The sequence below is a fragment of the Rhinolophus ferrumequinum genome, chromosome 24 (genome assembly GCF_004115265.2).
Source record: "Rhinolophus ferrumequinum isolate MPI-CBG mRhiFer1 chromosome 24, mRhiFer1_v1.p, whole genome shotgun sequence".
Classification (NCBI taxonomy): domain Eukaryota; kingdom Metazoa; phylum Chordata; class Mammalia; order Chiroptera; family Rhinolophidae; genus Rhinolophus; species Rhinolophus ferrumequinum.
In genome coordinates this window covers 1,019,501-1,037,611 of record NC_046307.1, presented here as the reverse complement: position 1 = coordinate 1,037,611, position 18,111 = coordinate 1,019,501, and the positions used below count along the sequence as shown (strand labels likewise).

General features: G+C 46.9%; 1 protein-coding gene across 5 annotated transcripts in view; it reads left to right on the top strand.

The window, feature by feature from the left end:
- Positions 1-18,111, top strand: part of NLRP3 (NLR family pyrin domain containing 3) — a 65,763-nt gene that overhangs the window by 17,000 nt on the left and 30,652 nt on the right. The window contains exons 1-6 of one of the 5 annotated variants that reach the window (XM_033095766.1): positions 4,409-5,148; positions 7,835-7,896; positions 8,060-8,376; positions 11,859-11,963; positions 12,459-14,232; positions 16,158-16,328. In XM_033095766.1, the coding sequence (XP_032951657.1) occupies positions 8,100-8,376; positions 11,859-11,963; positions 12,459-14,232; positions 16,158-16,328 (2,327 nt within the window). In that variant the 5' untranslated portion in view covers positions 4,409-5,148; positions 7,835-7,896; positions 8,060-8,099. Of the gene's footprint in view, positions 1-4,408; positions 5,149-5,583; positions 7,897-8,059; positions 8,377-11,858; positions 11,964-12,458; positions 14,233-16,157; positions 16,329-18,111 lie in introns of those variants that run through there. The other 4 variants (XM_033095767.1, XM_033095765.1, XM_033095764.1 and 1 more) reach the window with 4 other exon arrangements.

Below are 18,111 nucleotides of genomic sequence, written 5' to 3'. Positions count from 1 at the left end.
GCAGTGCTTTTCTTTGATTTAGGGGCATGAGTAAACACATCCCTTTGGGGTGTGTGAAAACCTGGAGTTCTGTTGGGCTAGTAAGATATCGATGGTCCTGACAAACAGGATGGGTATCCCCTTCTCTGACTTCTAACAGCACATCTCTTTGATCCAGAGGTATGTGTGAGCCTGGAGTCCTGCCGGGCAGCTGCCAGGGGCCTTGACCCAAGTAGGAGCTGCAGCAAGGGGCTTTCTAATGGGGCTAAATTTCCCCTTCTCCTGCTCATTTCTATCTGTCTACTTACCCTATCACAAATATTATAAAAATTCTTTCTTAGGAGCATGGACTTTTTTTCTGTAAAGTTCTGGTCTTGTAACCAGAACTTCCTCACCAGTCTACTTCTTATACAATCATTACTAGGAAAACAGGGTCCTATGATTGGCTTGTAAAACCAGAATACTCCCCTGGAGTTGGAGGAAAGGGTTAACTTTCCTAGAGTCCTGTGGGAGAAGAGGTGGACACTTGCACAGAATCTCAGTCTTTTTTAGCAAGGACAAAGGCGGCCAGTGGATGCTGATCTGACTGCCTACGGCATCTGCTCCACGCCTGTGAAAGTCTATGTCATCACAGGACAGGGTCGATGCCTAGCGTTTTCCAGGGTGTGACTTGACATGGATTAGAAGGCATGGAGAGAGGATTAGCACCTACTGAGGGAAGATATGAAAATAAGAAAAGGAGCATTGTTAACAGGCTGATGGAGGCTGGAAAAAAAAGTGGGATGTCCAGCTGTCAGGAACATCCTGTTTCAAGGCCACCAAATCCCACCAACTTGATACATGTGCTAGGTAATGCTTCCTTTTTCCCCATTTTAATCACAAAGTTATATGTGCTTGTTGTTTTTTTCCAAGCAATAAAAAAAGTATAGTGTAGAAAATAAAAATCCTCTGTATGTTCCCGCTTCATATTTCTAGTTTCAAATATTGTTCTTCCGGATTTGTCTACACAGTACCAATAAGTGGATATGCATATATTAAAAGTAAGTAATACTATATATGCACCTTCAAAACGTGCCTACTGTCAGATAGAATAATATTCTGCTGGAATCTTTTTGAGATTTCTAAGCATGAGGAATTAAGGTCCAGGAAGCCCTGCCAGGGACAGGAGTCAGACCAGAGCTGATCAACAAAACTGCAGTGATGCAGTGATGTAGTATCCTGTTTTGTGCTGCTGTCCCCACATGTGACCACCAAGCCCTTAAGATGCCACCAGTACAGCTAGCATTGAATTGCTGATTTTGATTGGTTTTCATTTGAATTTCCGTAGTCACATGTAGCTAGCGGCCACTGCGTTGATCAGGGTGGGGATGACAAATGGAAACTGGCAGCAATGGCAGCAGCCTGAGTGTCTCTGCCAGGGAAGCAATGTGCCTTCTCATGCACACAGGAGAAGTGAAACCACCTCCCCCAGCCCACAGTGGTAATTGCCACCCGGAGCTGGGGTTGAGGGACAGCATAGCTGGGTAAGGATTTGGAGGCACGCGGGCCTAGAGATACATGCAGGATTTGGGGTGTCCAGCTCGGATATCATTGTTTTGCTTTGGGCTTTCCAATAGAACCTTGTCTTTAAATGTTTTGAGTCTTTGGCCCCACACCTATATTTTCATGTCCAGTGTCCAGATTTTTGGATTTAGAAAACCCCTATGGCATTTCCTTATTCAGCTCCCACCCACAGAACCAGGGCTTGTCTCAGTCACATAGACTTGGAGGTGGGCGGGGAAGCATATCTGTCTGGCCCTATTTCTCTGCAGCTTGCATCAGTCATTGACTTCCCAACGTGGATTTTTTTTTTCTTGTAGTTTATTCAATTAGAAAGGATTTGTGGCAAATTTTGGTTTGGAACCCAGTGCCCTGAGTTCCAGTCCACTTTGCTTTACCGAAGTGAATTTCAGGCATTTAAGGGTGTAATTTTTTTTTCTTCAGTGCACAATATTAAATCATTATTCTCTACTTTTTTTTTTTGAATGTGGCTTGAATGACATATGAAGAGTAATCATGATGTTCTTCTTTGTTTATTATTTGTGTTGATTGTGATATTCCCATTATTTGGGACATAATTTTTTTCAGAATGCAGAGTAACACACAAAACATGGTGACTTTTTTTCTGGACTAGTTTTCATACATGATTAAAGTATCTTTTCATAATTCTGGAATGATCCTTGAACAGTGCTTTCACTTTCCATTTCCCTCTCAGGCATGGTTTGATTTGAGCTCACAGCAAAGGGGACAGACTGTGAGAAGGCAGCGTGCACCCATGCACCAAGGTGAAGTCTGGAAGACACGTCTGCTCTCCCTGAGCCTGTGACTAGTGTCCTTAAGGAAGTGCAACAAGTTCCACAGCATGCATTAAAAAAATTTCTTAGTTAAATGCCCTAGTTCATTACAAACTGTCAACTGAAGGTCATAGTCAATTCAACACCAATAGGGGTTCCTAGTTTGGGGTACAGTGAGTGGGGAGACTTTATTCAATGCAGACAGCTCAAGTGTGAAAGAGCTAAGCTGTGATACAGCTTAAATGTGATGCAACTCAATAATGATACAGCTCAAGCATAATATGCTCAAGCGTGACACAGCATGGCTGTGGAACAGCTTGCTTGAGCTGACATGGGTGAGGTGGCCAAGGTGAGGTGGCCCCGGTGTTATGGCTCTGGTGAGACACCTCCAGGTTTGGTCCAGCAAAACAGCTTTGCTCTGCTGAGACAGTTCCAGCTCTGGTGTTACAATTCCAGCAGGGATAAGACAATCTTCCAATGGAAACTGAAAAGTGCTGTCTGGTGAGGTACAGATGAAGCTCGCTTATATAGAGAATAGTGCCCACCCCCAGACCCTGATTGGTTCACTTTCATGCAAATGAGGACTCCAAATCTTCACAGCTTGATTGGTCCAGAAAAGCACTGTCCTGATTGGTCAGAGTGGAGCTCATTTGATTGGTCAGTGAAGATGAATGTGAGAATATAGCTGCACAGTTCTGATTGGATGGGGAAACCTCAGTCCTATTGGTTGAAATAGGATCCTAGGAGCTCTCTTATAAAGGTAGACTTCGAACAGGAAGACAGTGCAGGAGGTAAGCAGTGCAACTTTTCCCTGAAGTGCAGAAAGTGTGACAGGCCCACATGTAGCAATGATTGCTAGGCTCTGTCTATGAATTTGAGCCCAGTCAGCCACCAGGGGTCCTTCTTAACAGGCACATTCACTCTCGGGGTCAACAAAACCTATTAGAATGGCTTAAACAAGTAAAACACAACTAATTCTACCAAGTGCCGGCAAGGAGGTGAAGGGTCTAGGGCCCTCATGTATTGCTGGTGGGGATGCAAAATGTCACGGCCACTTTAGAAGACAGTTTGGAAGTTCTTATGAAGTTAACATATTCTTCCCGTACGATCCATCTCTTCCACTACTAGGTATTTACCTAGGAGAAATAAAAACTAATATTCACACAAAAATCTGTATGCAAGTGTTTGTAGTGGCTTTACTGACAATTGCCAAAAACTGGAAACAACCGAAATGTGCCTTGTGCGGGGAGAGGATAAACGTGTGGTACACATAGACCGTGGAAGACATCCAAGCAAAAAGCAGGAATGGAGCATGATAGATACAACAACAGGGCCAGTCACACATGCGTCATGATGAGTGAAGGGCCTGTTTAAAAGGCTGCTGCACACTGTAGTATTCTGTTTTTGACACTCTGAAAAAGGCACAACTTTAGTTACAGAAGCCAGGCCCGTGGATGCTAGGGTCTGTGGTGGGGACAGAGGTTGATTATGAAGTGGCACGAGATGAAATTTGAGGGTCATGGAAGTGTTCTGTAGCTCAATTGTGGTGGCAGTTATGTGACCATATGTGCTTGTGAGAGCTCATAGACCTGTGCATGAAAAAGGTGTGGAGTTTTACTGCATGTCCAGTAAACTGACTCACTCAATTTATCTAAATAAAAACAAACAAAAATCCCTAGTCAACAGATGTAAAGGATAAACTACAATTCAATAGAGCTAACCATTTGCTATATTAGAATATATATATATGTACATATATACATAATTATTCTAGGAGAGAAAAAACAATTCACGATTCGTTGTTTTAATCATTCAAAAATGAAAAATTAAATCTCGCCCTAGAAGCCAGAACCCTTAAGTTTAAGTATCAATTGCATCACTAACTACTTATCTGTCTCCTTAAAAAGGTATAAATCCAGGGCTGCTGTTTGGCTCAGTGGTTAGAGCACAGTGCTCATAACACCAAGGTCGCTGGTTCGATTCCTGCATGGACCAGTGAGCTGTGACGCCCACAACTAGATCGAAAACAACGACTTGACTTGGAGCTCATGGGTCCTGGAAAAAACACACTGTTCTCCCGCCCCCCCCCAAAAAAAGTCCTAAATCCACCCAATTCTTATTTCCTCATTTGGAAAACTACGTTTACCTGCCTATGTCCTTCACAGGCAGGTTCTGATAGTCATTTAAATGGGAGGATTTCTTTTAGGGACTACTCCGAAGAAGTGGTGTTAGTTAATTTCACTTATTGTTCAGTTATGAGTAGTGCATGTTCATGGCCACAAAATAAAGACTCCAATAGTACAGAAAGGTATAAAGGAAAAGGGAAAGTGCCCTCATCCTTAAAAAAAAATCCCTGCTTCTCGGTTTGGCCGATGAGCCCTTTGCCCTTTTGAACTTGAGGTCCCTGGTGCTCCTGCCCCCTGGCCCGTGACATGCAGAGCTTGGGACTGGGGCTTGCTATCCTATAAGACGGGGCCTCTCTCATCTCCGAGCACAGACACACCATGCTATGATGACAGCTGGACCAGGAGCTACCCATTGACACCAGCTTGTGTGACTCAGGCTCTGCTCACAAGGCCTCATCCATTGGCTCGATCCTTATGACAGCTACTACTGTGCCACTTCACAGATGAGGCAACCGAGGCACAGACAAAGTCACTGCCAATGCCCTTCTGCTGGACTTGGACACCTGTCTTTCTTGCTCCAGGGTTCCTGCACCCATCTGTGTGCTGAGTGCTTCTCATTCACCGCGCTGTTGTCAGACAGTGGTCCTGTAGCCACTGCGAGAGCCGGACAGAAGGTCTGCCCATTTGTCTCCCTTCCAGCTCTTCTGGGGGTAAGGCACGGTGCTTCCCAGCTTTGTGTTCATGCCTGGCACACAGCAGGTGCTCCGTAAATGGTAGTTAAACAAGTGAGTCAATGAGTCAGGCAGTAGAGTTTATGCCTATCCACATAAATCGAAATCAGGATTTGGCGAGATATCTGCACACCCATGTTCACTGCAGCATTATTCACAACAGCCAAACTGTGGAAACAACCCAAGCGTCCATTGGTGAAAGAATGGATAAAAAAGAAATGGTACATATATGCAATGGAATGTTATTGATCCATGAGGAAGAAGGAAATCCTGCCATTTGTGACAATGTGGATAGACCTAGAGGGTATTATGCTGAGTGAAATAAGTCAGACAGAGAAAGACAAATACTGTATGATCTCACTTATATGTGGGATCTAAAATAGTCAAACTCACCGCATCAGAATAGAAGGGCAGTTGCCAGAGGCTGGGGGGTGGCCAGGGTTTTATTCACAGTGCACAGTTTCTGTTGTGCAAGATAAGTGTGCCCTGGAGGTCTACCGCACAGCGTACTGCCTGCCGCTGGTAACACTGTTTCTTTGGGCAGAGATAAATGCATTTATGGCTTTGAAATAAATGCATGGGATGGGTGCATTGGTGTGTACTTACCTCAATAAAATGGTTAAACAAGTAACGGGTGATGGGGTCAACCTGCCGGGCGGCTGCCTCCACGCGACATCTCGAGAGAGCATGTATCTGTGTGTCACGCTCTCGACCCCCTGCTCACCAGCTCCTGGGGGATCCCCACCCCACTCCCCTCCTGTCGTCACAATTGTGAGAGTGAGAGGACACATCCATTGAGCATCACTGGGGTCCCCCCACTTCCCACTCTGGCAGCCTCCGAGAAAGGCTTGGCTCGGCTTTGAGAACACTGTTCGCTTTGGAAAACCCAGCAATGTGAGTAACCGTTAGTCTCTGCCTTTGCCTGTGGTGCAATCTTGTTCGCGCCCCACTGAGACCACATCCTTCCTGCCCCTGCTGGGCTGTTACAACTATAAAGTCAGAACATTTCCTCTCAGGCTGTTCCTGAGGCCGGCATCTGGGTGAGTCCAGCTCCAAGGAGCATGGGGGCCGAATAGGCCTGGAGAAGAACGGGGAGAATGTTTCCAGGGCCAGAACTCGACTAGAGATTTCTTCTGCCAGCCTCCAAGTCTGTCCTTCAACAACATTTCTGGAATGTTCTTTCATATTTATCATTATTTGGGCTCTGTGTGTGCAAGTGCATGTGTGTGTGGGGTGACGCCAGGGACAGTGATCGCAGCTTACACCCTGGACTCCAGCAACTTTGCCTAGCACCCTCGGAGTGAGTGTGTGGGGTGCATCTGAGGAAATGATCATCCTTAGAAACCAAGAAACAGGAGGCAAAGGTCAGGGCCGAGTGCTCGAGGTCAGGCATGGGGAGCACGGAGGAGAGCTAGAGGCCTGATGTGGACGGAAGGATGGGTGGGACGGGACCTTGGGGTCTCTCTGGGGGCGACCCCTCACCACATGCATAAGAAGATAGACATGGGCGGGCATGTGTGGCCAAAAGTGGAGGCAGGAGGAGTGACCAACACGTCATGTGTGAGGGACTTGAACAGCAAACTGTGAATTGTGAATTATAATTCAGAGACTTCCACGACTTCGCATGTTGGCGTCACTTATGGCTTTGGGCTGATGTAATGATTTTTCCAGTTCAATAATAGAAAGGGATTAATCTCCAATAGAGACAACCTGTTCATTCATCCACAACCGAGGCGGTGTGTAAGGTGAGAGATACAGCAGCTGACTTCTGGTCTTTGTGGAGCTTGAAGTCTAATTAGGAAAACTCAGTCAGTGAACATGATAATGAAAGGCTGTGTATGATACATGTCAGGACACTACCTTTGCCTTTTAACCATCTGCTCCACTGTTGGATCATTTTTGTCTTGTCTGACTGAGATAACTAGTTAAGTGAGGGGACAAGCGGTCTCACAGCTTTTCAGGCTTTGAAAAGTTCAACGTAGGGCATGGCCTAAAAAATTGACGAGCTTGGTCTAAATCTTGGCTTTGCCTCTTCCCGGCTACGAAACTTTGAGGAAATCACTTCACCTCACTAAGACTTGGTCTCTAGTTACATCAAACGGCAGTGGGGGTGGGGGGCATGCATGCACCTCACAGACCTTTGTGCCAACAAGCATCACTGCTGTGCCCAGCCTGTAATCTGCTCTCAATTAATGTGAGTTAGACTAGTTATTGTACTCGTAATCACAAATTTTACAGGAGTCATCGTTCCCTGATGCATCTCAAGTTCCCTCTCGCTTCAGTACTGAAGGGCAGTCATGGACCATCTCCTCCTCCTATGCCGTGACCTCTGTCCTGTCTCCAGCCATCTCCATAGTTACTCATTTCCTGGTCTCCTTCTTTTGTCCCTCATCCATCTCTCCTTAGGTTACACAGAAACAAGGAAACAGTGTCTTTCATGTGGAAGGAACTTAAAAACAATTTTTTCACTCTGTCAGTTTATAGATGAGGACACTGAAGTTGCAGGGTAGTGATGCATTTGCCCAAGGTCGTAGCCCAGTAATCAATGGGGCCCACACTCTCTGGGGTGGTACGGAGGTGGCGCCGGGACCTGCCGTGGGTGTGGGCATCTGGTGCCTGCTGGTGCTCCTGTGTGAGTGGGTTGAGTTACTGTGTCTCTCCACAGGGACGCCTTTCTTCCACAGCTCAGGACACTCTCCCTGGTGGAGCCAAGAGGAAAACTGTCTGGTAAGTAGTTGGCTCACTCTCAGAACTGAGGCTGGAACTCCTACAGACGGATAATACTTTTTCCTTTCAGTCTTCTGCCTTTTTGATAGTTTAGTTCTCTCTGAGGCTGGACTTCTAAAGAGACTCTCTTTACCCACCTGCTGTCCCACTGCCCACCTTGCAGTGTGGCCTATGCCCCAGGACCCTGACCTGCCGCCGTGAGCATGGCCAGCGTCCGCTGCAAGCTGGCCCACTACCTGGAGGACCTGGAGGATGTGGACATGAAGAAATTCAAGATGCACTTAGAAGACTACCCTCCTCAGAAGGGCTGCATGGCCCTCCCTCGAGGTCAGACGGAAAAAGCGGATCATGTGGACCTAGCCACCCTGATGATTGACTTCAATGGGGAGGAGAAGGCATGGGCCATGGCGGTGTGGATTTTTGCTGCAATCAACAGGAGAGACCTTTACGAGAAAGCTAAGAGGGATGAGCCAGAGTGGGGTGAGTGGAAGGAAAACAATATTTTTTGAAAATTGTGATAAGATACACATAACAAAATTTACCACCTTACCCACTTTTAAGTGTATGTTTCAGCAGTGTTAAGCACATTCATGTCGTGCAATCCATCTTCAGAACTCTTTTTCATCTTGCAAAACTCAGTCCCATTAAATAACAATTCCTCATTTTCCTCCCCCAGTGCTGGAAACCAACACTTTCTGTCTCTACGAACTTGACCACTGTAGGTACCTCTTATAGGTGGGATCATACAGGATTTGCCTTTTAGTGGTGACTGACTCATTTCACTTAGTATAATGTCCTTCAGTTTCATCCATGTTGTCACATATGACAGGATTTCACTCCTCTTTAAGGCATAATAACGTTCCATGGTATGTATAGACCACATTTTGTTTATCCGTTCATTCATCAATTGACATTCAAATTGCTTCTAGCTTTGCGTTATAGTGAATAATGATGCTATGAACATGGATGTACAAATCTCTTCGAGATCCTGCTTTCAGCTCTTTTTGGGATATGTTCAGAAGTAGAATTGCTATGTTATATGGCAATTCTTTGCTTAAGTTTTTGAGGAACTGTCATGCCGTTTTCCATAGTGGCCGCACCATTTTACCTTCCCACCGACAGTGCACAAGTGTCCTACACTCTCCACATTGCCAATAGTTCTTTTCTTTTCTTTTTTCTTAATAAGTGGTGAAAGAATAGTTTATTAGAAGAGAAAGTATACTCCAAAGGGATTGAAGTGGACCCGAGCAGTAGAGAGTGGCTCAAGGGCCACTATTAGAAGAGAAAGTTACACTCCAAAGAGTTTGGAACTGGCCAAGCAAACGAATGGGCTCAAAAGGCTCAAAGCCTCAAGGGCTCATTATTAGAAGAAAAAGTACACGTCAAAGCGTTTGAAGCAGGCCCCTGAGCAAAAGCAAGTCTCAAAAAGCAGACTGGCCTTGTTTTCTTTTTATAGAGCCATCCTAATGGATTTGAGATGGGATCTCATTGTGGTTTTTATTTGCATTTCCCTACTGACTAGAGATATTGAGTGTCTTTTCATGTGCTTGTTGGTTGTTTGTTTATCTTTGAAGAAATGTCTATTCAAGTCCTTTTCCCACATTTTATTTGAGTTTTTTGTTTTTTGTTGTTGACTTGTAGAAGCTCGTTATATATCCTGGATATTAACCCTCTATCAAACATATGATTTGCAAGTATTTTCTCCCATTCCATGAGTTGCCATTTTTCTCTGTTAATGGTATCCTTTGATGCTTCATATTTGGTATGTTTGTTTTTTAATTATTTATTTCATTATCTTGGCCTCTTCCTCTTCTTCCTCTCATGATAATGCTATAAGAAGATGGAAGAAAGCAGTTTGCTTTTTTCTGACTCCTTTAGGATCCCAAGTCAGGACTCATGCAACTCTAGGAAACTTCTGTAATCAGTTCCACTTTATTCAAATCTCTCTTGTGCTTGAAGCTTTCTCCAGGTCTGCATCCTGTATGGTTAACAAGCTCGAGACTCTCTTTCCTATGATTTATGGGGCAATCTCTGTCCTGATAGAACTGTGTGGTGTCTCCGGAAAGCATCTCCTATGGCCATTGCTTTGGGCATGGGGATGGTAAGAGAAATTCTCTTCATTCCCGTGGACATGGTAGGGATGAGGTCCTTCCTTCTGGTTGGTGTTCTGAGCAAGAGAAGTGCACAGGAGGAGTCAGAGGAATGTAGAAAACCATGGGTGATGATGATGAGCTGGAGGAAAGGAGGAAGAGAAATGAACCAGCAGACTGGGAGAAGCACAGTGGGGTGGGGCAGAAATGAGGGTGTGACAAGGAAGAGAAAATGATACAGGGCCATGAGGAGGGGAACACAGCAGTATGTGTTCTATAAAAATTGCATGAAAGAATGCAGTTATAATTGTGTCAGTACTTACACACTTAGTAACTAACTTAAAGTATCATAATCATAGTTGCGGAAGTAGTTTGCTAAGCACTTTTTGTGGATTTTGTTCATTCCTCACAAGAAGTCCATGAGGTTAGCACTTTCAAATGAACTTTCAATTTCATTGTACTAAGTGTAATAAGCCAGTCACAGAAAGACAAACGCTGTATGGTTCCATTTATAAGCGGTCCCTTGAGTAGTCAAATTTGCCGAGACAGAAAGTAATGGCTGCCAGGGTCTACAGAGAGAGAGAGAGAGAGGGAGGGAGAGGGAGAGAGAGAGAGAGAGAGAGAGAGAGAGAGAGAGAGAGAGAGAGAGAGAGAGAGAGAAAGGGGAATGGATAATTGTAATTTAATGGACATAGTTTTTCAGTTTTACAAGATGAAACAGAATTCTGGAGGTTGGTTGTCCAAAATTTGAAGCGACCCTGGAAGTCCTGGTTGCCTGTGGCTGCATCCTCATCAGAGCCAAGGCCAGGACTCAGTGCCAGGTGTGCCTTTGGCCGAAGCCTGATTGTTAACCACTGGGACATCTTGGCTTCCACAGCTGGGTTTTGAGGTAAAAGGATTATAACCAGGGTTAGAAGTTTTTTTTTTTTTTTTTTTTGGGTGGGGTGTGGCACTGGTCAAGGTAGGCTTTAGGTAAAAATTAAGTTGTGGTTTTGATTTGAGTTAATGTTTGGATTTTGTTTTGTGATTGGGTTACTAACAGCATTTGCATTCAGGTGAGGAAGACGCCTCCGCGGGAACCTTCGTCTCGCTCTCGGGTCCCTGCTTAACCGAGGTTATGTGCACCATGTATTTCCCCTGATACCTCGCTCTTGTTCTACTGTGTCTAAATTTCTCGTAGGAAATGCCTCTTTGGGCATTTAGTGACTGTGTAGATCTGTGATTCTCAAGTGTGGATGCAGATTGGACCTTTTAAAATATAATGGTGCCTGGTCCCCACCTCAGATGGGTTGAAAAAGAATTAGAGGAGGAATCCTGGAATCAGTGTTTTTAACGCTTTGTAGGTGAATCTAACGTCAGTCAGGATTCAGCATCACCGACTTACACATAAACCAGATTGGCAATTCTCACTCCTGAAGACACAGAATATGGCTAAGAAGAATCCCAGGTGTTTGGGGTTGGGGGAATGATCCTGCCAGCCATGACCATCATGGGGGTCCTGGGGAGCACTGGGATGGCCTCAATGCCAGAGCACGGTGGAGACTGACAGACATACAAGGGAAGACAAACCCGCCTGTCACATGTTTGCTGGTTGATTTCTGGGTCTGGGAGAGAGATTCTGAGACTGCATTCGGTGGGGACATAATGCTCAGAGGGTGGACCAATGCCACTGCTTTGAAATTAGGACACAGGAACACCCCCGATGGGACGTGCACCTGCCCACCTGACATCCACATCTCTGAGTCGTGGTTTGGTTTGGGAGATGTCCAGGAAGATGCCTTTGACCTGTGCCAGGTGTTGGGTCTCAATTATACCCCCTTAGTCAGGAGTCCTGAATTTTGACACTTCGGATTTTTTTCCTTTTATTTTCAGATAATGCACATGTTTCTATGGAATGTCGGGAAGAAAGCCTTGAAGAGGAGTGGATGGGTTTATTGGGGTACCTTTCCAGACTCTCTATTTGTAAAAAAAAGGAAGGTAAGCATGGGGGTTGTGCTTTCAATTGGGTTTGGAGGCACTGGCAGGCTGGGAGGCTGGCCCTTCTACGTGCTCCTCCTGCTCCTTGGATGCAAAAGTCTGTCTCAGGAAATCCACCATCGCTGAAGCCACGGGCACATGAGCACCTGGCTCCTTGCAGTCCCCAAACCTCCCAAACTGAGGGTAGGCCATGGAATGTTTCAGGTTTTAAAAGGCGCAAACTGCAGACTACTTAGAGGAGTAAGAGTGAATAAGAAGGATTTTCTGGTTGGGGCAGTGCACAGGCACTGCTGCTCTTCTGCTCAACTATGTCTAGGAAGATTTTGACACCCCAGATTTTCTGGAGCCCTCTATACCCAAGTAGTGGAGAGGAGCTGCACCCATTTCCTAGTTCCGGTCACTACTCCCTATGGGACCATAAGCCCCTACTGATAGCTCAACCAGGTGGGTGCACTCGGGCTTCTCTTAAAGTCAAACTTTCTGTCTATGCTACAGATTACTGTAAGAAATACAGAAAACACGTGAGAAGCAGATTCCAGTGTATCAAAGACAGGAATGCCCGTCTGGGTGAGACCGTGAACCTCAACAAGCGCTACACCAGGCTGCGTCTCATCAAGGAACACCAGAGTCAGCAGGAGAGAGAGCATGAGCTCCTGGCCATCAGCAGGACTTCTGCCAAGACGCGGGACAGCCCTATGAGTTCCATGAACTTGGACTTGCTGTTTGAACCTGAGGACCCACACTCTGAGCCCGTGCACACGGTGGTGCTCCAGGGATCAGCAGGCATTGGGAAAACGATACTGGCCAGGAAGATCATGTTAGACTGGGCATCAGAGAAGCTTTACAAGGACAGGTTTGACTATTTGTTCTACATCCACTGTCGGGAGGTGAGCCTCGGGACACGGAGGAGCCTGGGGGACCTGATGGTCAGCTGCTGCCCTGACCCAAAGCCACCCATATGCAAGATTGTGAGAAAGCCTTCCAGGGTCCTCTTCCTCATGGACGGCTTTGATGAGCTGCAAGGCACCTTCGATGAGCACACGGAGGCGCTCTGCACCGACTGGCGGAAGGTGGAGCGGGGAGATATTCTCCTGAGCAGCCTCATCAGAAAAAAGCTGCTTCCAGAGGCCTCCCTTCTTATCACCACAAGACCCGTGGCCCTGGAGAAGCTGCAGCACTTGCTGGATCGTCCGCGACATGTGGAGGTCCTGGGTTTCTCAGAGGCCAAGAAGAAGGAATATTTCTTTAAGTATTTCTCAGATGAGCAGCAAGCCAGGGAAGCCTTCAGGCTGACTCAGGAGAATGAGGTCCTCTTCACCATGTGCTTCATCCCCCTGGTCTGCTGGATCGTGTGCACTGGGCTCAAACAGCAGATGGACAGTGGCAAGAGTCTTGCTCAGACGTCCAAGACCACCACTGAGGTGTACATCTTCTTCCTCTCCAGTTTGTTGCAATCCCAGGGAGGGAGCCAGAAGTACCATGTCTCTGCCAACCTCCGGGGTCTCTGCTCGTTGGCTGCAGATGGAATCTGGAACCAGAAAATCCTGTTTGAGGAAGGTGACCTCAGGAACCATGGCCTGCAGAAGGCGGATGTGTCTGCTTTCCTGAGGGTGAATCTATTTCAAAAGGAAGTGGACTGCGAGACATTCTACAGCTTCATCCACATGACTTTCCAGGAGTTCTTTGCTGCCATGTACTACCTGCTGGAAGAGGAGGAACAGCAGGGGGCGAAGAACATGCCAGGGGGTCGTTTGGAGCTTCCCAAACGAGACGTGACGGTCCTTCTTGAAAACTACGGTAAATTTGAAAAGGGGTATCTGATTTTTGTCGTTCGTTTCCTTTTTGGCCTTATAAACCAGGAGAGGACTTCCTACTTGGAGAAAAAACTGAGTTGTAAGATCTCTCAGCAAATCAGGCTGGAGCTGTTGAAATGGATAGAAAGCAAGGCCAAGGCCAAGACACTGCAGACCCAGCCCAGCCAGCTGGAGCTGTTCTACTGCTTGTACGAGGTGCAGGAGGAGGACTTTGTGCAGAGGGCCATGGGCCACTTCCCCAAAATCAAAGTCAATCTCTCCAGCAGAATGGACCATGTGGTCTCTTCGTTTTGTATCAAGAACTATCGCAGCGTGGAGTCACTTTCCCTGAGGCTGCTCCTTTACTCACCGAAAGAGGAGGAGGAGGAGCAGGAGGAGGAGGAGGAGGAGGATGTTGGACACTGTCTTGTGGGCCAGTGTGACCTCCCAGGCCCTCACACTGCCCCTTTTCATCGGTAAGGAGGTCGGCCTCAGGCGGGTGGTAGCACATCTCCCCACCCCAACCCCCCCAGCCACCTTTCTCTTGGCACTTGCTCCCTCTCCCCTCTTCTCAACTGTCTTTCAAATGTAGTTGCCATGGTTATGCAGTAATGCCACACCCCCCATTTATAGCAGACCCCCTCACTGACAGAGATTGACTAGCAGAAGACGGGTAGGTGAATAAGCGGGACAAGAAGAAAGCTAACAAAGCAATAAGCAAATGTCTGATAGATGCCAACTCAGCAGAAGGTCTTCTGTGGGGTGGACAACTGAGTAAACACATTTGCAAACTCAAATTGCTTGTGATCTATTTGGGGCTCTAGTGAGTAATAGGCAGTTGATCCCTAACGGGCAGAACGACTCCAGTGAGTCTGTCCCAGGGACGGAGGGTGGAGGCCCAGTGCTGAGCGCTGGGGGAGGGACTGGCGGGATGTGGTGAAGGCAGAAGCAAAAGGCCTTGGGCAGTGAGCTTGGGTAAGAACAAATCACGACTGTGGTCTTAGGAAGAGTATATGTAGCAGATGGCAGGATGGACAGGAGGGGCAACCATAATGAGGGGAAACTGAGGAAAAGAAGGCTGGAAAGGAGAGCGCATTCCTGGGCCCCACGTTGTGTTTGCACTCAGTCTGTCGCAGGAGCACCCTGGTCAGTCGGGGTCTGTTCACACACTTGCTGGGGGCTGGGAGCCATCTGCCATGTCAGGACAGTGCAGCGATCAAGTTCCCTGACTTCTGAAGTCCCTTCATGGGAACTGCCACAGCTCCAGAGGCTGTGGGAAGGCAGCTGCTCTGTGAATGCTTGGGTCTAACCTTTGTAGAAGACACTAGACATGGGACAGAAATTAGGAGAAAGGAGGCTGGCCCTTCCATGGACAACGATGAGTTCTAACTCCATCTCTGCCTCGACACCAGCACCAGCACAACTTTCTGTTTATTGTTCGGTCATCAAGAGCCACCCGATGGGGCTTCAGTGCTGGCTGCAACCCAGGTCCTGCCCACAGTGACTTGGGGACAGCTGGGGAGCACAGGCACATGGGAGGATGGGCTACACTAGCATACTGAACCTGAGACACATGGGTGGAAGTCACTGGTCAGCCAGGGCCTGCAGGTGGGGCTGGGAGCAGCCTGACTAGAAGCAGCCAGTGCAGAGGGCAGGGGTGGAAAAGCAGGACAAATGTCCATGATGGCAGAACAGCTAGAAAGAAGATGGGAGAGAGGGAGTGAGAGAAGGAGGAAGACATGCTCATTGGAGCCCTAAAAGCGAGGCTGACAAATGAGAGGCCCCCCCTGAGACCCCACCGCTGTGAGGAAGGCTCACAGAGACTGAGACATACTGTAGATGCCAGCTCCCTTTCTTTAAGGGAGGGCACTTGGTTGTGTGCTCTAGAACCTTCTCGGGACCAGTGGTGTGGGTATCCACCCAGTACCTATTAGAAGTGCAGAATCACCCCTAGACCTGCGAGGTCAGAATCTGTTTTCACAAGAGCTGTACACTGGAATCACCTGGAAGTGTTAGAAATATCCATCTGCCTGATCCCCCCTCAGAGTCTGACATTATTCCCAGGCTGTGGCCTGACCTAAGGATTTTTGAGAACAACGTGAGAACTGGTCTCTGGACCACTTAGCAGAGTGTCCTGGCCATGGGAGGGCCAGCTGACCAATGGCGGAGGGAGGGACCAATCACGGGCTCACAGTACTTCTATGTGCGGTGTGCAGAGTGTCTTCCCAGGGCTCCCCAGCCCGTTCCATTCCTCTGTGGGCAATCTTCAGTTCAGTGACTCTTCTTCACCCTTGGGAGGCCTTTGTCTCAACTGGTGCCAGCCATGCCTGGCCCCTACCTTCAGTTCATTGTTCTGACAGACTGACTTTCTTCTCTCCTTCTTCCTTCTATCCACTTCTAGATTGGTGAACTGCGATCTCACTCCCAGCTTCTGCCGGGGCCTCCTCTCTGTCCTGAGCACTAACCAGAGTCTCACTGAATTGAACCTCAGTGACAATAATCTGGGGGATGCAGGGATGGAGGTATTATGTGAAATGCTTCAGAGTCCTGGCTGTAACATTCAGAGATTATGGTAAGAACCTGAGAGAAAGAGTGTCTGTGTCTGTGTGTGTGTGTGTGTGTGTGTGTGTGTGTGTGTGTGTATGAGAGAGAGAGAGAGAGACAGCTAGCACTGGAGGAAGATCTCAGGGACCAGATCAGTGGTTTATGAGTCTCCCAGGGTGGCCATGACAAACATCACAGACTGGGGGGCTTAGACAACAGGCAGTTATTTTCTCACAGTCCGGGAGGCTGGATGTCCAAACAAATGAAGGTATCTGCGAGGCTGGCTTCTCCACAGGCCATCTTCTCCGTGTCCTCACATAGTCGTCTTTCTGTGTGTCTGTTTCCTGATCTCTTCTTATAAGGACACCAGAGCCCAGCCTAATGACCTCATGCTACCTTAGGCACCTCTTGAAAGGCCCCATCTCCAAATACAGCCACATTCTGAGGTCCTAGCAGTTAAGACCTCAACCTATGAATTTTTTTTGTGGAGAACACAGTTCTGCCCATAGCAAGTGGGAAGGCAGAATGGATCAGAGGCCAGTTGTTTGGGAATATCAGGTGGGAAGAATGAAGAGGGTCTGAAAATAAGTTATTTGTCGATGGTATAACAAAGAGGGCATGACCTTCGATATCTTCCATTTCCTCATCGGCCATGTTCACAGAATCTGAGAGTTTCAGATATACTACAATGGCTACTTGGGCTGGAACATTTTGTATAGATTGAACTGTCACCGGGAAACTCCTGTAGCTTCATTATAGAAGTGCTTGCTCTGAGCCCACAAGTGAATGAGTGTCACATGCCCTGAGTTGAGTACACGGTTGTCTGACCCATCCCTTCAACCCTCTTCCATCACGTGTCTGCATTTTTGACAAGCTACACAGCCAGTGTTAAAGCCACCACTCTAGGAGGTTTTCCTACCTCTGTCTTGCTCATCATACCCACCCTTATCACTTTTACCTACTGCACAAGTCATTGTCCACTTTCCTCATCGTTACTCCACCAGCCCAGGTCCGACAACCACAGTCACTTGCCTGGATATTGCGATGGCCTCCAAGACCATCAGCTTTCCAGAACAGGATTTGTGTTTGTCTTGCCATTCTCTCTACACTGTCTGGATAACTGTCACAAATACATACCGTGTTTCCCTGAAAATAAGACCTAGCCAGACAATTAGCTCTAATGCATCTTTTGGAGCAAAAATTAATATAAGACCCGGTCTTATTTTACTATAATATAAGACCCAGTCTATAATGTAATGTAATATAATATAATATAATATAATATAATATAATATAATATAATATAATATAATACTGGGTCTTATATTAATTTTTGCTCCATAAGATGCATTAGAGCTGATGGTCCAGTTAGGTCTTGTTTTCCAGGACACAGTGTATTGCAGGAATACTGTCTGTTTGGTGTCCCTGCATCCACTTTTGCCACTCACCAACCCATTCTCCATATGGAAATCAGAGGGCTATTTAGAAAATTCTTTGATCGTTGCATTTCACGTGCATAAATGCTTTATCTTTGCTCTTTTGATAAATTACAAATCCTCTTCTTGCCTTCAAGGTTTTGTCTGGTTTTGGCACTTCAACTGCATTCCACCTTTGTTCCATACACTCTCCCCATCGTCTCATGTGATTCCAGAGAGTGAGACACAAACAGGGAGACATGGATGATGATCCATTGCTTGGCAGATATACAGAGAGTTGTCCATTGCTTCTAGTTGGTGTGGAGATGGGACAGAAAGGAAGGTGGTCCCAAAAGCTCTAGGACATATGAACTATTGGCCCGGAAAGGAGCTGGG